The 15,238-nt window shown below is 36.4% G+C and overlaps 2 protein-coding genes across 3 annotated transcripts; one reads left to right on the forward strand and one right to left on the reverse strand.

Annotated features, from left to right (window-relative positions):
* The first annotated feature begins 12,783 nt into the window (after positions 1 to 12,783).
* On the forward strand, positions 12,784 to 14,145 carry LOC108914346 (checkpoint protein HUS1). 2 transcript variants are annotated; one of them, XM_018720141.1, is made up of 6 exons: positions 12,784 to 12,882; positions 12,947 to 13,153; positions 13,209 to 13,312; positions 13,465 to 13,569; positions 13,628 to 13,805; positions 13,858 to 14,145. In XM_018720141.1, the coding sequence occupies exons 1-6, from the start codon at positions 12,831 to 12,833 to the stop codon at positions 14,073 to 14,075; spliced, it is 864 nt and encodes a 287-aa protein (XP_018575657.1). In that variant the 5' UTR covers positions 12,784 to 12,830; the 3' UTR covers positions 14,076 to 14,145. The 2 variants fall into 2 exon arrangements, with proteins under 2 accessions (XP_018575657.1, XP_023311397.1); XM_023455629.1 differs by having other exon boundaries at positions 12,795 to 12,882; positions 12,936 to 13,153.
* Positions 14,146 to 14,182: 37 nt separating this feature from the next.
* Positions 14,183 to 15,122, reverse strand: LOC108914347 (transmembrane protein 222). Its single transcript, XM_018720142.1, has 2 exons — positions 14,638 to 15,122; positions 14,183 to 14,507 (listed from the first exon to the last, which is right to left on the reverse strand). Exons 1-2 carry the CDS (start codon positions 14,901 to 14,903, stop codon positions 14,243 to 14,245), a joined length of 531 nt encoding a protein of 176 aa, XP_018575658.1. The 5' UTR covers positions 14,904 to 15,122; the 3' UTR covers positions 14,183 to 14,242.
* Positions 15,123 to 15,238: the final 116 nt, after the last annotated feature.

A 15,238-nucleotide genomic window follows, 5' to 3' on the forward strand; every position in this document is an offset into this window, starting at 1 on the left:
ATGTGATGTACTTTCGAGGTTCGGTCTCAGACGCCGAACTAGTACAGTCACAGTCCGGTTCACTCGGTGGAGAAGTGTTTTCCAAGGTTCGGGAATATTACAAGACTTGGTATCAATAAAACTTTTATTTTCTAAAATAAATCGCAGTCTATAAACACATATAATATTAACAATAATACCCTACCCATATAAATAACAAAAACATCGGGATACCTATTGTCACGAAGGCAATACGGATGTCCTGACGGTGACAACGCCGAGTGTCGCGGAAAGACCTGCTAAACACCCGGAGTCGGCCGCGAGGTAGACGTCAGGTACCGCGGAAAGACCTGCTAAGTACCCGGAGTCGGAGTCCAGGTGTGTACCTTACCTTGAGCGCCGCGGAAGAGACCTGCTAAACGCTCTGGTTAGGACACCCAGAGGAGGGTTGAGTGCCGTGGAAAGACCTACTAAGCACTGCCTGGTGTAGGTGACTCCGTTGCTTTTATACAGAACGGCTGGTAGTGCCGTGTGCAACTTCAGCCGTTGAAACGGCGACTGTGCAAAATCGCGGTGCGCCAAACAATTATAATACACCGGGAGCAAAATAAAATAAGTTCATTACTAAAATATAAATGAAATCCCGAAAATAAAAAAAAAGGTTCATTACATCGAATTGGACTGGCGCACAATGACATAGAATCACGTATAATGCCGTTTTGTATCATCGTTTTAACTTTTTGTCTTTGACTATGTGGTAGCCTGTAAGGTCTATACGTGACGGGTCAATCATCGTTTAAATAAATTTTCATTTTGGTTAAATGAGTGGTCTCCAATTCCGCAGACTTTTAGAGAAAGTTTTTCTATATTTATTGACAAGTTGCAATAATTTCAATTTAATTTCGCGCGGCACCTGTACATCTACGTTCAAATCATTTTCCTGAAATTGCTTATAATCGGATTGCATTTTAACATTACAAACGCTTACCTCATTATCGTTATCCACTTGTTTTTTCGGCAACACATTCATCGGCTCGAACTAGAACTGGACCTGCTTTCAAATTAAGTGCAAAGTCTGCAGTATTTGCAATCAATAGCACTCCATTTTGTGGTTGAAGGACACAACGGCTCCTCTCGAAACTACGCGTTATAGCTTCTACATAAGCGGTTCCATTGTATTCGTCATAGGTTGTGACATTCACATAACCCACAAATTTTGGTGGTATCACCGTAGCCTTTTTAGCCCAGATAGGAATTTTCCTATCTTTGTTACAAACACCTAATTTTAATAAATCAGCGTCTGATTTGTTATACAATTTCACTAGATCGCCGTTAACTACCATCACTACGTTAGGATGATTAATATATGGCTGTCCCACGAGTATAGGGATATGTTGCACGTGACTTGGCACCACAAGTACTTCTACCGTTATTTTGACCTCTTGACTTTCAAGGGCCACAGTGGCTGATCCAATAACACTTACACTTCCACCTGCATATCCTCTAATTAACGTAATACTTGGTCTGGTTTCGATTCCTAATTGTTCAGCAACATCTTGTCGTAGAGAACAGCTTCGTTGCTCGTGTATATATACATACACGTATATATCCATTTACAACCTTTCCGTTTACCGAACAATCAACAAAGTACAACTTTTGTTTAACGCCCATTGTCGGCTTAATTTCAGTAGTTGTTAATACCGTATTAAAGTTTGTATAGTCTCATTTTGTTCGTCGTACACAATTGTCGGTGTCATGGCCTAGACGTTTGCAGATTTTACATTATTTTCGTTTCGTGGTAAAGGACAATTTTTCGAAAGATTTCCTCTCTGTGAACAGTTGATACATTTGTTATCTTGAGGTCGGCGTTGACGCTTGCAACAAATCCATTCTGCTGTAGTAATACGTTACCATGTCCTCCTGAGGGAACTTTTCCCTCTGTAGCAACCGTCGTACGGCACTTGCATAATCTACATGTTTTGGGAAAGCACGTTGAAGAAGTTTCATCCATTCATTTGAGTTGTAGTCATAATCAATGAGATTGTCGTACCATGTTTTTGCTAAATCGCGCAATCTTGCTTGCATGAAATAAATGTTCGTATTAGGATCAAACTGTGGTACACAATCTTCTCGCGGTAATATTTTAGCCTTTTTCGTATCATCACACGCATTTGGGGATGAATTCTCTGAAGCACCTGATTTACCTGTACGCACAAGTGTTTCCACAAGTAGTTCTAATATTGTTAAACATTCATTATCTCCTTGTATACGTGATACCTTACGTGGCGGCGAACTTTTCGGAGTCGATCCTGTATAGCGTTTTGACACCTGTCTACGTGATTTTCCTGTTTGTCGTGTCCGAGATCTGGATTGATGCTTTGTCGCGTTTTGTTGGCGTTCAACACTTGCATCTTTTCCAGCGATTTTCGCGGAGAACTTTCACATTCACTATCATCAGTATCACTTACCGGTTAACGTTCCGGTGTCCGCGACATCGCAATGATTTGCTTACACAAACTAATTGTTTATTTACCATAGAATATTCGTTGTACGTGTAATTCACCCCACACCTGAACTGTAATGCCTTAGGGTTGAATAATAATCAAACGTATAAATAAAACTGTAAACAATATTTATTGAATATTAAACGTCTGCTCTCTTTACAATCATTCTACAGACTCCTATCCCTTATCCCTTTTTCCTACATAATATATAAACATCGCTTTCAACTTACAACTATGATGGCAACACATACCAGAGTGGCATCATTGGACACACACCTGCATAAACACTCGTCCGTCATCTAATAAACATCTCAGTGGATATACAGGGTGCTAACAATTGCATATTTACAATGCCACTTTTTTCGCTCTATCCAATGAAGTCAAAATTTTTGCAATCCGGTTAATTTTTTTAAATACTTCGCTGGTATTTTTATGACAAAATCTAAAATCATTTTTAATTGTGAATTAGATGATATTACTATTATTGGATATTTTGTGTTGTATTGACTTTTATACTATTATGACTTCCTCCAATAGATATTTTGAAACCGTTCAGAACCGTACTTAGGAAAAATTTTAAATGATAGCTAAGACAAGCTAAAAACTTCCTTAAGCGATCAGGCCCGGTCTGGCTCTTTCAGGGGCCGTCGGGAAAAATCGAAATCGGGGCCTATTTGGTTTTGTCCGTTATTAGGGTCCATATCGACTCCCCTAAGGAAAACTGTCGTATCTCAAATTTGGTTATACTGAGATAACTGCATTTGAATAGTTGAGAAAATAAAAATGTTCGTTATTTTTTTTATTACAAAAGCTAAATCGTTCTTCTTTAACGAAGTAATTATTGTTTAGGTCTTAATTAATTATTGATGATTTAAATAAAATAGTTTAGGATAAGAAAAAAATGGATTTTAAATGCGTTACTAGTTTTCGTCGACAAAATTTTTATTGAGAAACAACTTGCTATACTAATAAGGTACAGAAAAATTAAACTTTTTCTATTTTTAGATAAAAAAATTATTGTTAATAATCAAGAATGACATAAAAGGAATATTTATTACGATTCAGAGTCTTCTTGGTCAATATTACTTTCTTCCTGGTGGTCAGTCTTACTAGTAGGCCGAAGGGAATTGTAAAATCCATGATATATCGGTGGTATCAAATTAGCCTTACACATACCCAAAAGACCGCTTAATTTTTTACCATCAATTGGCAGCAAACTTTGATACAATCTTGGAAATTGATATTTTTCGCGTTTACGTGTTTTTTGTTTGTAAGTCTAGTTCTTTATGATTTTCTCCAAAATTATACACAAAAAATACTGTATTGGGAGACTTTGGATTGCAGTGGATTTCTCTGATTTTGTTGATTTTTACAGCCTCTCTAGTAATATCTTTTTTCCAGTTTTGTTTCTTTACCATTGGTTTAAAAGTTACAAAATCTTCTTGAGACATTTCTTTTACTTTATACTGTGGGGCAGTAACTTTGGTCATTTTTATTAGACTAATCCACTGATCAGGACTATCAGGAGTGTATATAGCAGAATGACGACGTTTTTTGCAACTTCAATCATAGCATCCATGCTGTCAGTTTCATTCTGCGTGTGGCCAATTTAAAAAAAACGGTGTGTTATTTCCAAATCCAAAGTCATTGATGCATAAGCAAACATCGCAAAAACAAAACGATTACGGTTTTGGCCACCGCAATTGTCAGAATAAAGAATGACCTTTCGTATGCCATTGTCTTTAACACTTTTTAAAAAGATCCATAAACAACTTCCAATTTCATCCGGTCCTCTCTTCGATATTTGCTCATGCCATACATAGCAATAGCCTTGATTACTACCTAAATCATAAATTGTAAAGTTGTATGTTGTGATTTTACTTTTATAATAAAAATCTTTAACTTCTGACTTGGGCGTTACTAACACCTGCAAATTAAAGTATGTTATTATTAGAGATTTATTATTTTTCGAAAATTCTTTATCAATGTCTTTCAGATTTCGAACCGCGATTTTGTTTAAATTATGATTATTACAATCATCTTCCACTTTTTCTGTTCTTTTCTCGGGATCTGTAATCTTATAGGCACTACACACGGAACACTGATCTTATTTTAGCTTAAAGAAAGCTATATTAAATTTCGAATTAAGAGTATCCCTGTATATATTGTCTGAGTGTAGCTACTGCATCCCATTTTTGTTGTTTTGCATATTCTAAATACATTATGTGCATTCGTGAAATACTCAAACCTTCTTCCAAGTACATTCGTTTTGAGTTTTTTCGTGTATAATGAGAAGGCGTAAGTGGAAAAAGTTTTATGTGCTTCATAATGTTTTTTATTATATTAGAGCATCCGGGTTCTTATGCGGTCTAGTGTTATGTTTTCCTCTTATGTCCCATTCTACAGTACCACCTTCACCAATTTTTTGCAAAGCTGTGCTTACAACTGTTTCAGAAATTTCAAGCGTATTTAAGAACATCGTTTTGCAAATTTGTTTCTCATTGTTGTCAATGACACACTTATAACTGCGAGAGAAATTCCTTCTGGAATATTTATTAAGTACAGTAACCTGTTTTTTTTTTCTCGTTATGTCACGCACCTTACAAGAAAATCCCACTGCCGAGTATGATCTCCAAGGTTCCAAAATTCGTCAAAAATGACTTTTCTAGCTTCTGCATTTATTTTTTTGTTGCATTTATACCTGCAAGTTTCTTTACAAGGTGATTTCATTACCTTTGCAAAAATAAGTTTGTCTATACGATTTTTATGTAATAAAAATTTCATTCAAATTTTAATTTATAAATTGATTAAGCTATTTACATGCTGCCATCTGGGTCGAGCTTGCAAGGCAAACTCTCCCATCTATTTGTAGCTCAAATTAAAGCTTATTAGGTATTTCAAGCACCATCTGTAAAATATTAAAAATATACTTTTAATATCCTTGCAGTACTTATTCTGTTTTTAAATATTTTTTTTTAATAGAAATAAACTCATTGGGATAGGTGACTTTGAATCGCCATTTCTCCGGCTCCAGTACAATCTACGAATATCTATTTTCAATTCAAATTAAAGCTCATTTCAAGCGCTATGCCGCTATCTGTAGGAATATAAGTATACTTACCACTGCAGTACTCATGCCGCTTTCACAGATTTTATTTATGCTATAGCTCTATAGGCTACGTCCAAACTATTATTGGTTTTAAAATTATATAAAATTATATTAATATAGGTAATAAACTTAAACCTATCGACCCAGGATACAGGAAATCAATAATAGTTTGGACATAGTCCGAGGGCTTTAAAAAATTTTNAGTTCAAATTAAAGCTCATTTCAAGCGCTATGCCGCTATCTGTAGGAATATAAGTATACTTACCACTGCAGTACTCATGCCGCTTTCACAGATTTTATTTATGCTATAGCTCTATAGGCTACGTCCAAACTATTATTGGTTTTAAAATTATATAAAATTATATTAATATAGGTAACCTATCGACCCAGGATACAGGATAAAGAAAATCAATAATAGTTTGGACATAGTTCGAGGGCTTTAAAAAATTTTAAAGCTCTCGGTTATTATTTATATTCTCATTTTTTCTTCCGAGTACATAACAAACGGCTATAGGGTAAAGGGTTATTATAAGGTTAAAAGACTTACAGTTTGGGAGATATTAATTTCTCTCATTTTTCCTTCAAGCCTACGGCTTATAGATAAAGGAGATATAGTCTAAAGGGCTTACAGCTTGGAATATATATTTATTTCTCTCTTTCTTTCCTGTAGGTACACTCTTTATAGGGGTATAGGGCAAAATAATAAAATTTGTGTTAGTTCCCATTTCTTTTCAATTTACGGTGGCTATATCTCAAGAATTTACAAAAAATTTTCTTATACTTTTGGCGCCTCGTTAGTCGTTTTGGGACCTATCTTCCAAAATAAGTCGGGTTTTGCCGACTGCCCGACCTGGCCAGACCGGGCCTGTAAGCGATTACAATACAGACAGAATTACAGATTACATTACAGAATTAAAAATGACTTTAGATCTTGTCATAAAAGTAGCAGCGACGTATTTAAAAAAATTAACCTGATGATGACCCCTCGAAGACGAAACGTCGGATTGCAAAAATTTTTACTCCATTGGATAGAGCGAAAAAAGTGGCAGTGTAAATATGCAATTTATTTTAAAATTCGTTTTTAAATAAAGCCATAAAAAATAAACCGATAAATTTCGGGTTTTTCCGGATATCTTCGGAACTACCCGGAATTTTAAAATTTTCTAAACGGCATATTGTTAGGTATAAAAAAATAGAACTTTTTTCTAATTTGAGCCACCCCGTATCTCTTACCGTTTCCTAGATTCTAATGATATCCCATCCTTATCTTGGACACACTGTATTTCATAAATGTTTCTAATGGAATAACTATAGCTGCATTCAGAATAACATATCGAAGACGAATCGATAAGCAATAGTTTGCTGAACACATCTGAAAACAACGATAAATAATAGAAGGGTGTATACTTGAACACCATTTTTTTCATCGCTTTCTGTTATTAATTAGTAGCGCGATCGCGCAATTACTTGCATTGACAGGTAAATTTTAGTTGTGAAATGTACATGTATTTACATGTAGTACCACGTTGAGCGCAATGTAGTGGAACGCTATAATTGGCTGCTACTTTGGCTTATCATCATTACCTCTAAGCATGTTGAGAGAGTCGTAGACCCTCTTAAATGGGATCGGATGAAGCGTTTGGCACCGGTTCCATTTTTACCTGCCGTGCTGGGAGATTAGTGGAGCTGGGTCGCTCGTTCATTTTGGATGTGTCGGCACGTGCGGCACAACTCATTTAAGTGTGCCGTTCAATGCGAGTCGTTCATTTGAACGACACGTGCAAGATGTTGAATGTTGACTATGCTGACAATTGCTCAAGTAAACACTCGTCTATTGCTCACTCCTGCTCTTTCGAGTTGTGGCTGTGCCTAATATGCGCAACTGGTGGGAGGTTGCACTTATTCAGAAAATGCTTTGACAAGTAACAAAATCGTGTTTATTACAAATGACCTTATTCTTTACACCTTCCTTCGCCTTCATATATAAGGATGGCTAATCGATTTTATGTTCTTTTTTTTAGAACTAAGAAAACCACCTAAAAAAAACAATTTCTCTCTATTATTATTTTCTATATAATTTAACAACTCTTATTTATTACATGTCATAGCATCATCTGTTCCGTGTGAGAGGATTTTTTCCAAAGCAGGGCAAATTGTTACTGCTAAACGAAGTAGTTTACAAGGTGAAAGTCTTTAAAATTATATTTTTAAATTAAATTTGTAATATGTATCTACATAATTTGCAAACATTTTTTTAACTATTACCTATAACTGCATTTGAGATGATTTTGTTAATTTAATTATTTTTCCGTTTATTTATGCCTAGGAGAAATAAACTTTATTCTATTTTTAATATCCTGATAATAATTTATTGCAGTTTTAAACAATTACATGTCCTATTAAAATATTCTACAGTATTCTAATAATAAACATTTATTTTTACATTTGCGGCTCACTTATTCCTAAACTATATTTCTGTCGTGATAATCAGTCAACGTTATATGGAGAATTCACACATACACATATGTAGTCCAATCGTGAGTCGTGGTATTTACCTCTGACTCTGGAGCTGGAGTGAAACAATCCAGCTCGGCTCTCGGCTCGTTCAATGTTCATTGCTCGCTCAGTGCCGGTCACAGATTTGGTGCCGGTATGAACGATGAACGATTAGCTCCTTCGTTGCGAGTCGTTCGTTCACAGCACAAGATTATGTGCCGGCACATTCGTGCGAGTCGTTCATGAGCGACCCAGCTCTAGAGATTAGTCGTAGTGATGGGCATAATCGACCAATTTTGATAATCGAGTTATCGGTAATCGAGTACTTCTAATAATCGAGTGATCACTCGAGATACGAGATATTGGTCGTTTTCATCCCAGCGGCGCACAAATATGTTTGTATTAGTCATATATTACTTATAAGCGTAGCTAAAAAAAAAAAAAAAAAGCACTTCAAAACCTAACCACTTTTTCGTTTTATTCTAAAAAAACGGTTACGCAATCAGTGACTATTTGCAGTATGGTGCAACCGTAGGGTAATAATCACTCGAGTGGTGGGAGTAAACATCTCGAGATATCTCGAGTGATCTCAATAATCGAGTACCACTCGATTTTTCACTCGAAATCTCCCATCACTAATTAGTCGCCCGCTCGCCGGTAAGGAAGTATCTTGGACGTCTCCCCCCTAAACACCAACCACAACGGACGTTATAGATAGATGCCGCGGAGACTGTCACTCTTCCTCCATTGTTGACGATATTTGGCTTGGCTTTGGGATAATGATCCAGGCTCTAATTTGTTTGGGTCTAAGACGCACATTGGGCATATGCACTTTGTTTTAAACGAGTTTATAAAAGTTTGTATAATTTAAAATGATTTTTTGTAACCGGTTTTCGACTAAACCCTGTCTTATGGTTGAACTATGTTTGTGTGAGCACTGTCAGGTCTGATACCTTATATTGTCTGAATATCAGTGTCTTTGTACGCACTGGGCTAAATGGCAACTTTGAGCTGAGCCTGAATGTATGGCAGCGTAACAGCTGTGTAGGAGGGTTGAGCTCGAAATTATATTTTTTTGAGAAATATAACTCGATATGTAGTTTTCCTCGTGCTCTGGTGATGTGTGCTTTGCCGGACGGCCTGTGCGTGGTCCGGGCTGGATCGAGAAAATTTGCATTTTTCAAAAATGCTGATTGTCGGCGTCTACATGGGATTAGGGTTCTGAAAATTAGTATTATTACTACTATCCCTCTTTGTTCATTATCTCTGTAGGCCTGGGCAGTCTCGTGAAAATGGTCCCCGACCACAATCGTGGCCGGTGTAGGCGCTTTGCGGGACCTCAGGCGTAAAGGTGGCGTTGATTAAGTAGAGTGTATCATATGTTTTGTGAAGTTTATGAAGTAGAGTATGAAAAACATGCACGAGAAATTTAAAGTGACAATATTTTGTCGCATTATCGGTCCCCTCTGACTGCATATAAGGGGTTTCCGCGTCACACCGCGAAAGTCCCTGGGACGCCAGCTGTTGCCGTTCAGAGGCCTCCTTCAGAACCTTAATGGAGTTAGTAGAGGCGATTTCGTCAGGATCGATAGTTGGCCGAGGTGTTGGGAAGTGATTCGCCCCCTTTCGGATATCGACTTGTCCTGACAACCCCGCAGTTGACTCCCCAATCTCATCCGCAGAAACGGTGGGTAAACGAACGTACGGCAATCCTCGCTCTACCTCCTGGTCGGACGACTCTAAGGAAGGACTGGTGGAGGACGTTGTGCGATCTAAATACTTGTCCATCCATTACAAGGTGAGTTCAAATTCTCTACAATTGCAGGTGAAGAGTTCAAAGTTCAAGGGTATCGACTGACCCTGTATGCACTGACTGGGAAGTCTGTGGGTAGCACTGCGAGTACGTGACTCTATAGTTTTAGCACTGAATTTAATTGATGCGAATACGAGGACTCTGTAAAAAGCAGTGCGAGTACGAGGACTTTATAGTTTTAGCACTTGAGTTTATGCAAAATGCTGACCTTGACCCAAAGGTTAACGGTGTCGCACTGGCTCCTGATGAGTACAAGTGGACAGTTGGCACCGCCTCTTGAATGAGTACACGTGGTGATATGGCTATTGGGGACGGAGGTATTGTATCTTCTCGCGTCGCACCAATGCTCCTTAAGACTAACTTTTTTGGCGAGGTAAGATTGATAACTCGGACAAGAAATAACAATAAAAGTAATGTGTATTAAATGTTTATTGCGTCTCCCCATCTTTTGGTGGTGGAACTGGCATCTCTCCGCAGAAAGGATTCTGGAAATTTCGCCGTCGGCTCCGGGACGCGCTCGGTGGGCGTGCTGTTGCAGGGTCTGAAAATGACTTCCCTGGTAGCAAAATCTTGCACAAGACATTTATACAAGACTGCTGTGTATCTACTGCCGAAATCAGCATCAGGTTTACTGCAAGATTCATTATACAATTGTCTTGATCAAAGCTTACAATGGATTTGATTCAGGGCACTTGAGCACAAAAGAATAAATTAAAGCAAGTGACTATGTTGCAGACTTAATTAGAATTAAGTAAGACATATTGTACTTGACTTATACTAATTCACCCCTTTGGACTTAAGTACTTTTGGTTAAGTCTGATACAAGTATTGTAAAAGTATCTTGCATAAGAAACGATATAAATTTCAGCAATAGACACAAAACAATCTGACACAATTTGGCTATTTCAAGTAAACTTGAAACAACTTGTACAATTAGAATTGCACACGATTGTGCTACCAGGGTTTGGTGCGTTAATGATCGCCGTGAGGGCGTATTGACGGACAGCTTCGGGTACCAGGTCGCCTCTGGAGCGGCTTCGGGACGTCTAATCAGGAAGATCGTCGATTTCTTTGCTTCATCGGCCCTTGGCCGCGGATCCATCGGAGATACGGCACTTTTGGAGGCTGATTCGGTCGAATTGGGTTGCGGCGGTCCGATCGAGTCCATCCGGAACGTTGGGGGTCGCTGGGAATGATCGATTAGCGGCGGCGGCTCGATATGCGGAAAGATCGTCGATTTCTTTGCTTCCACGCTTCCATCAGGAATACGGCCCTTTTGGAGGCTGATTCGGTCGAATTGGATGGCAGCGGTGCGATCGAACCCATCCGGAACGTCGGGGGTCGTTGGGAACGATCGATGAACGGCAGCGCCCAAAATATGGAAAGTTCGGTGAAATCCGAACGCTAGCGCTAGCCAGAATGTTTGTCGGAGTATAGAAAGCTCCTGGATTTGGTCTGGAGCGACCTATTTCGTAAAGGGGTGTTACTTCGGGATAATTTAGCATGGTTTCCAACCTAATTCGAAAGTTCGGTGAATTTTCGAAGGCGCTCGAAAACTGGAAATACCTACGACAGTTTATATAAACGTAACTTTTATTTTTTACGAAGTAATTTATTAATAAATATTAAATAAGTCCTTCTGCTTATGTACTGCGTCTAACGTTGAAATAGCAGCTTCCGTTATTACTCTCCAGCTCCAGTGCATCAGCGCTACAACGGCGACTCCTTAAAATTTACTTTAGGTCATAAAACGGCATCCGAATTCGTATGTGTGGGTGCGGCCCAAGGATAAAGGATATTTATAATACATTATAAATATCCTTGGGTGCGGCCCATCGGCATCGGAGTTCCGGAGTATCGGAGTATTCACTCCTTGTCTTGTATAAACTCCATAATTAGAACATAAATGCAAAAAAAAACTTACACAAGTTTTTTTTCAACTAGAATAAAAATAAACCTATACTCCATCTTTATAGGGCGGAGTTTGCAAATGAAATATAAACAAGAAAGTTTGGGAAACAATGTAATGTATGCAAACCAGAGGTTATGTTAGATTAATTAATAGAACCTAAATATTTTTACTTTCGGTTAATTTATCATTTTAAAATGGATCGTCAGCTTATGATAAAGTAGGGGTTTACGATAATTGTATCGGAGTGGTCGGAACAAGAAAATGCCTTACGAATATTCACTCTGATGAATCAATCCCACTACGAAAATGCAACCTCAATGCTCAGATATGCCTTTTGTTTTCTTGTATTGACTTGCTATAAACCATGTACTTGTGTAAAATAGCTAAATAAACTATCTATCTATCTATAGAAAATCTGAGCGCTCTAGTCGCCCTTGCTTATTTGTTAGATTAAAGAATGATCTGAAATTTGCGCATGCGTGTTGTTTACAGGTATAATAAAAAAAATTAAAAACAGATGTTTCGTTAAGTTACAAAGAAAGATTGTTTTGTTGACTGTTGAATGAAACATGAACTTCGTTTCGTTCTTTTCAGTTGTCTTGTGTAGAAAAAAAATTAAAAATGGCAATATGTTAAATAACAATTTAGATATGGTAGATGTAGATGAACATTCATACAGGTACCACTTTTCACATTTATTTGTAGAATTATTGCATGTAGATAGTGATAAGAGGTTAGATTAGATCGTAAGTAAGCAGCGCTCGGATCAGTTGGTCAGATATATTTTTCGTAAACCCCTGGTATGTTCAGAGATATAGAGTACACTCTATATGTCTGGGTATGTTGCACACGCCTGAGGGAGGAGTTTAAATCTATCTATTCTATTTGGGAAAAAATGACCACAAAACATATACCTAATAGAAAAATTACTATCCATGACCCAATGTAAAAAATGAGGTTATGGTTATAATTTCAAATTGTGTATTTTGTGTACACAACAATTAAAAGTAGTTTAAAATGAAGTTTCGAGCTTTAATAACAGAAACTCCAGCAATGAGAGATTTTATGAGTAGGCACTGTTTTAGTGTTTTATCATAGCATTACTAATTTTTTATTAAAAAGACTTGTTTTAGATATAACACTTAGCTTATCAAAATTTTCAAAAGAATGTGTTATGAGAATAACATCCAGACGGGTATATTTTATAATATCTGAAGAAGAATCAGGACCTAGAAGACCTCTAGTGTGGTGTGAATTGCCTGTAAACTTTTATTTTAAAGAATACAATGTTGTAGGCGTTAATGAACAATACAATGAAATTTATTTAGAATTTTCTACAAGTAAGTCCGCTTATATTTCTATGAAATTATTTTTAATTATATAAATTCGTTTTAGTTTTACTAGCCCGTTCATTGTCCATGTTGAAACAAGACGTGAAAACTTTTAAAATAAAATTAACTAACAAGGAATCACCATGCCTAACATTAGAAATAGAATTGGTATTTAATTAAATTTAAGCATCGCTGTAGCATAATGCATTTCTAGTTATTTATTCAAATAGGACCCAAAAAGTACCTTTTTTTTTAATGTTAAATAATTTTAAATCGATAAATATTATTATTAGATTAAATACAAATATATAAAATTTTAGGTGGCTGGGGAAACAAACAGACAAGTTGTTCACGATATTCCTGTTGAAGTAATTTCAAGAAAACATTGGTCTGATTATGAAGAGCCTAGATTTACTGATTTTCATGTAATATGCTTTAAAATCAATTCTGATATGTTAACCGATGGTATTTATCTTTTTGTAGGTGACAATACATATGCCAAATTTAAAAGCATTGAAAAATATTGTTGAAAGAATGAAAATTATGAGTCATAGTCTAACAGTTAGCGCAACTAAAATTGGGAGGTTGACACTAAAAATAAGTACAAACATTGTCACCCTAAGTGCCCATTTTCCCGATTTAAGTGTAGAAAGTTTTGCTGGTTTGTAACTGTGATTATATTTAAGGAAAAAGATAACTCATTTTTCTTTTAGTGGGTCAAATCCCAACCTTAAACAACTGTGATGATGAGGCTGAAGAAGTTGTATGTTCAACAATTGACATAAAGAAAATGCTGATGTTCTTGTCTGGATTGCAGTTCAACAGTTGCCGCACTGTTTGTAGTATAGTTCATGAAAAGATGGTCAAGTTACATTTGGAACAACCAGGAGCACTTACCATACAAATTTTCTTAACTGAATTAAGTATTTGAATAATTGATTGTAACAAAAATTAGTTTAATTGCACAATATATTGTTTTTTTTTATTAAAACTATTATGTCTATTTTAAGGTTCTAATTTATATATTACTATTCTAAATAAATTTTGAAATTTATATACAAAATTTAATAAAATTAAAACAAAAATGAAATTGGCATATTACATAGAAAACATAACAATGATGATGGTTATTGCAACCAAAATTCCAAATGGTAACCAAGATTTAAGGAATCCCATAAATGAAACGTATTTGCCGTGAATTAACATTAAAAATGTCAGCTTAACCATATTCCAATTAGTTGAATCGTCATACTGCATCAAGTTAAGGGCAGTTGCAACATGAGAATGACAATTATCACAAAATAAGTTATGCATTCGACCCTTATAAATATCGGATGCTTCTGTAACAGCAGCATCCCATCCACTAAAAAAAGAAATAAAATCATGATTACACTCCAACTGCAATGAAATCTGTTGTTAAAAGACCCTCTTTTTTTTGAGTAGAAGCATAATGATAATTTCTCTTTGTTACTTGATATAAACAATTAGTGTACCTAATACCTCCATGGGCTAATGAAGGGTGCAATTGCCAATATTTAGTTGGTCGTCCAAAAGCCATATTATCTTCGGAGACATAGTAAGGTCCAGCAAAATCTCTAATAATGCCTGAAGAAAGAGCAATACCCATGTGGCCAATTACAGGAAATAGCCATGTCAAAAGAGGTATTGGAGTCCATACGATACAACAAGGATATTTATCTCTCGATTTATCAATATTTCCACAAGATTGATTGGCCATTTCGATACAGTGGGGATCCATAAGTTGAAAAAATGTCTATAGGCTTAAATCACAAAAAAAAATCTCTTCCATAATGAGTCTATATCCTTCCAATTTCTTATTGAAGTTATTGTATCATATGGCTTTACTATTGACTGCATCAACGTCAACTTTAGCAATAATAAATTCAAATTCAGTAATTTGATGATCTACAGTAGTGTTCGGACTATTCGAACGCAAATTACAAAACCACAAAACAGAGAAAAGAAGAAGGCTCATTTATAAGGATAAATGATAGGCAACACGCAATTTCAAAACGATTGGTACGCCACCATGCAGGCAGGTGGCAAAGTTCATGCGATGAATGGGTTGCATAC

Source organism: Anoplophora glabripennis, unplaced genomic scaffold (assembly GCF_000390285.2).
Source record: "Anoplophora glabripennis isolate ALB-LARVAE unplaced genomic scaffold, Agla_2.0 scaffold807, whole genome shotgun sequence".
NCBI classification, from domain to species: Eukaryota; Metazoa; Arthropoda; class Insecta; order Coleoptera; family Cerambycidae; genus Anoplophora; species Anoplophora glabripennis.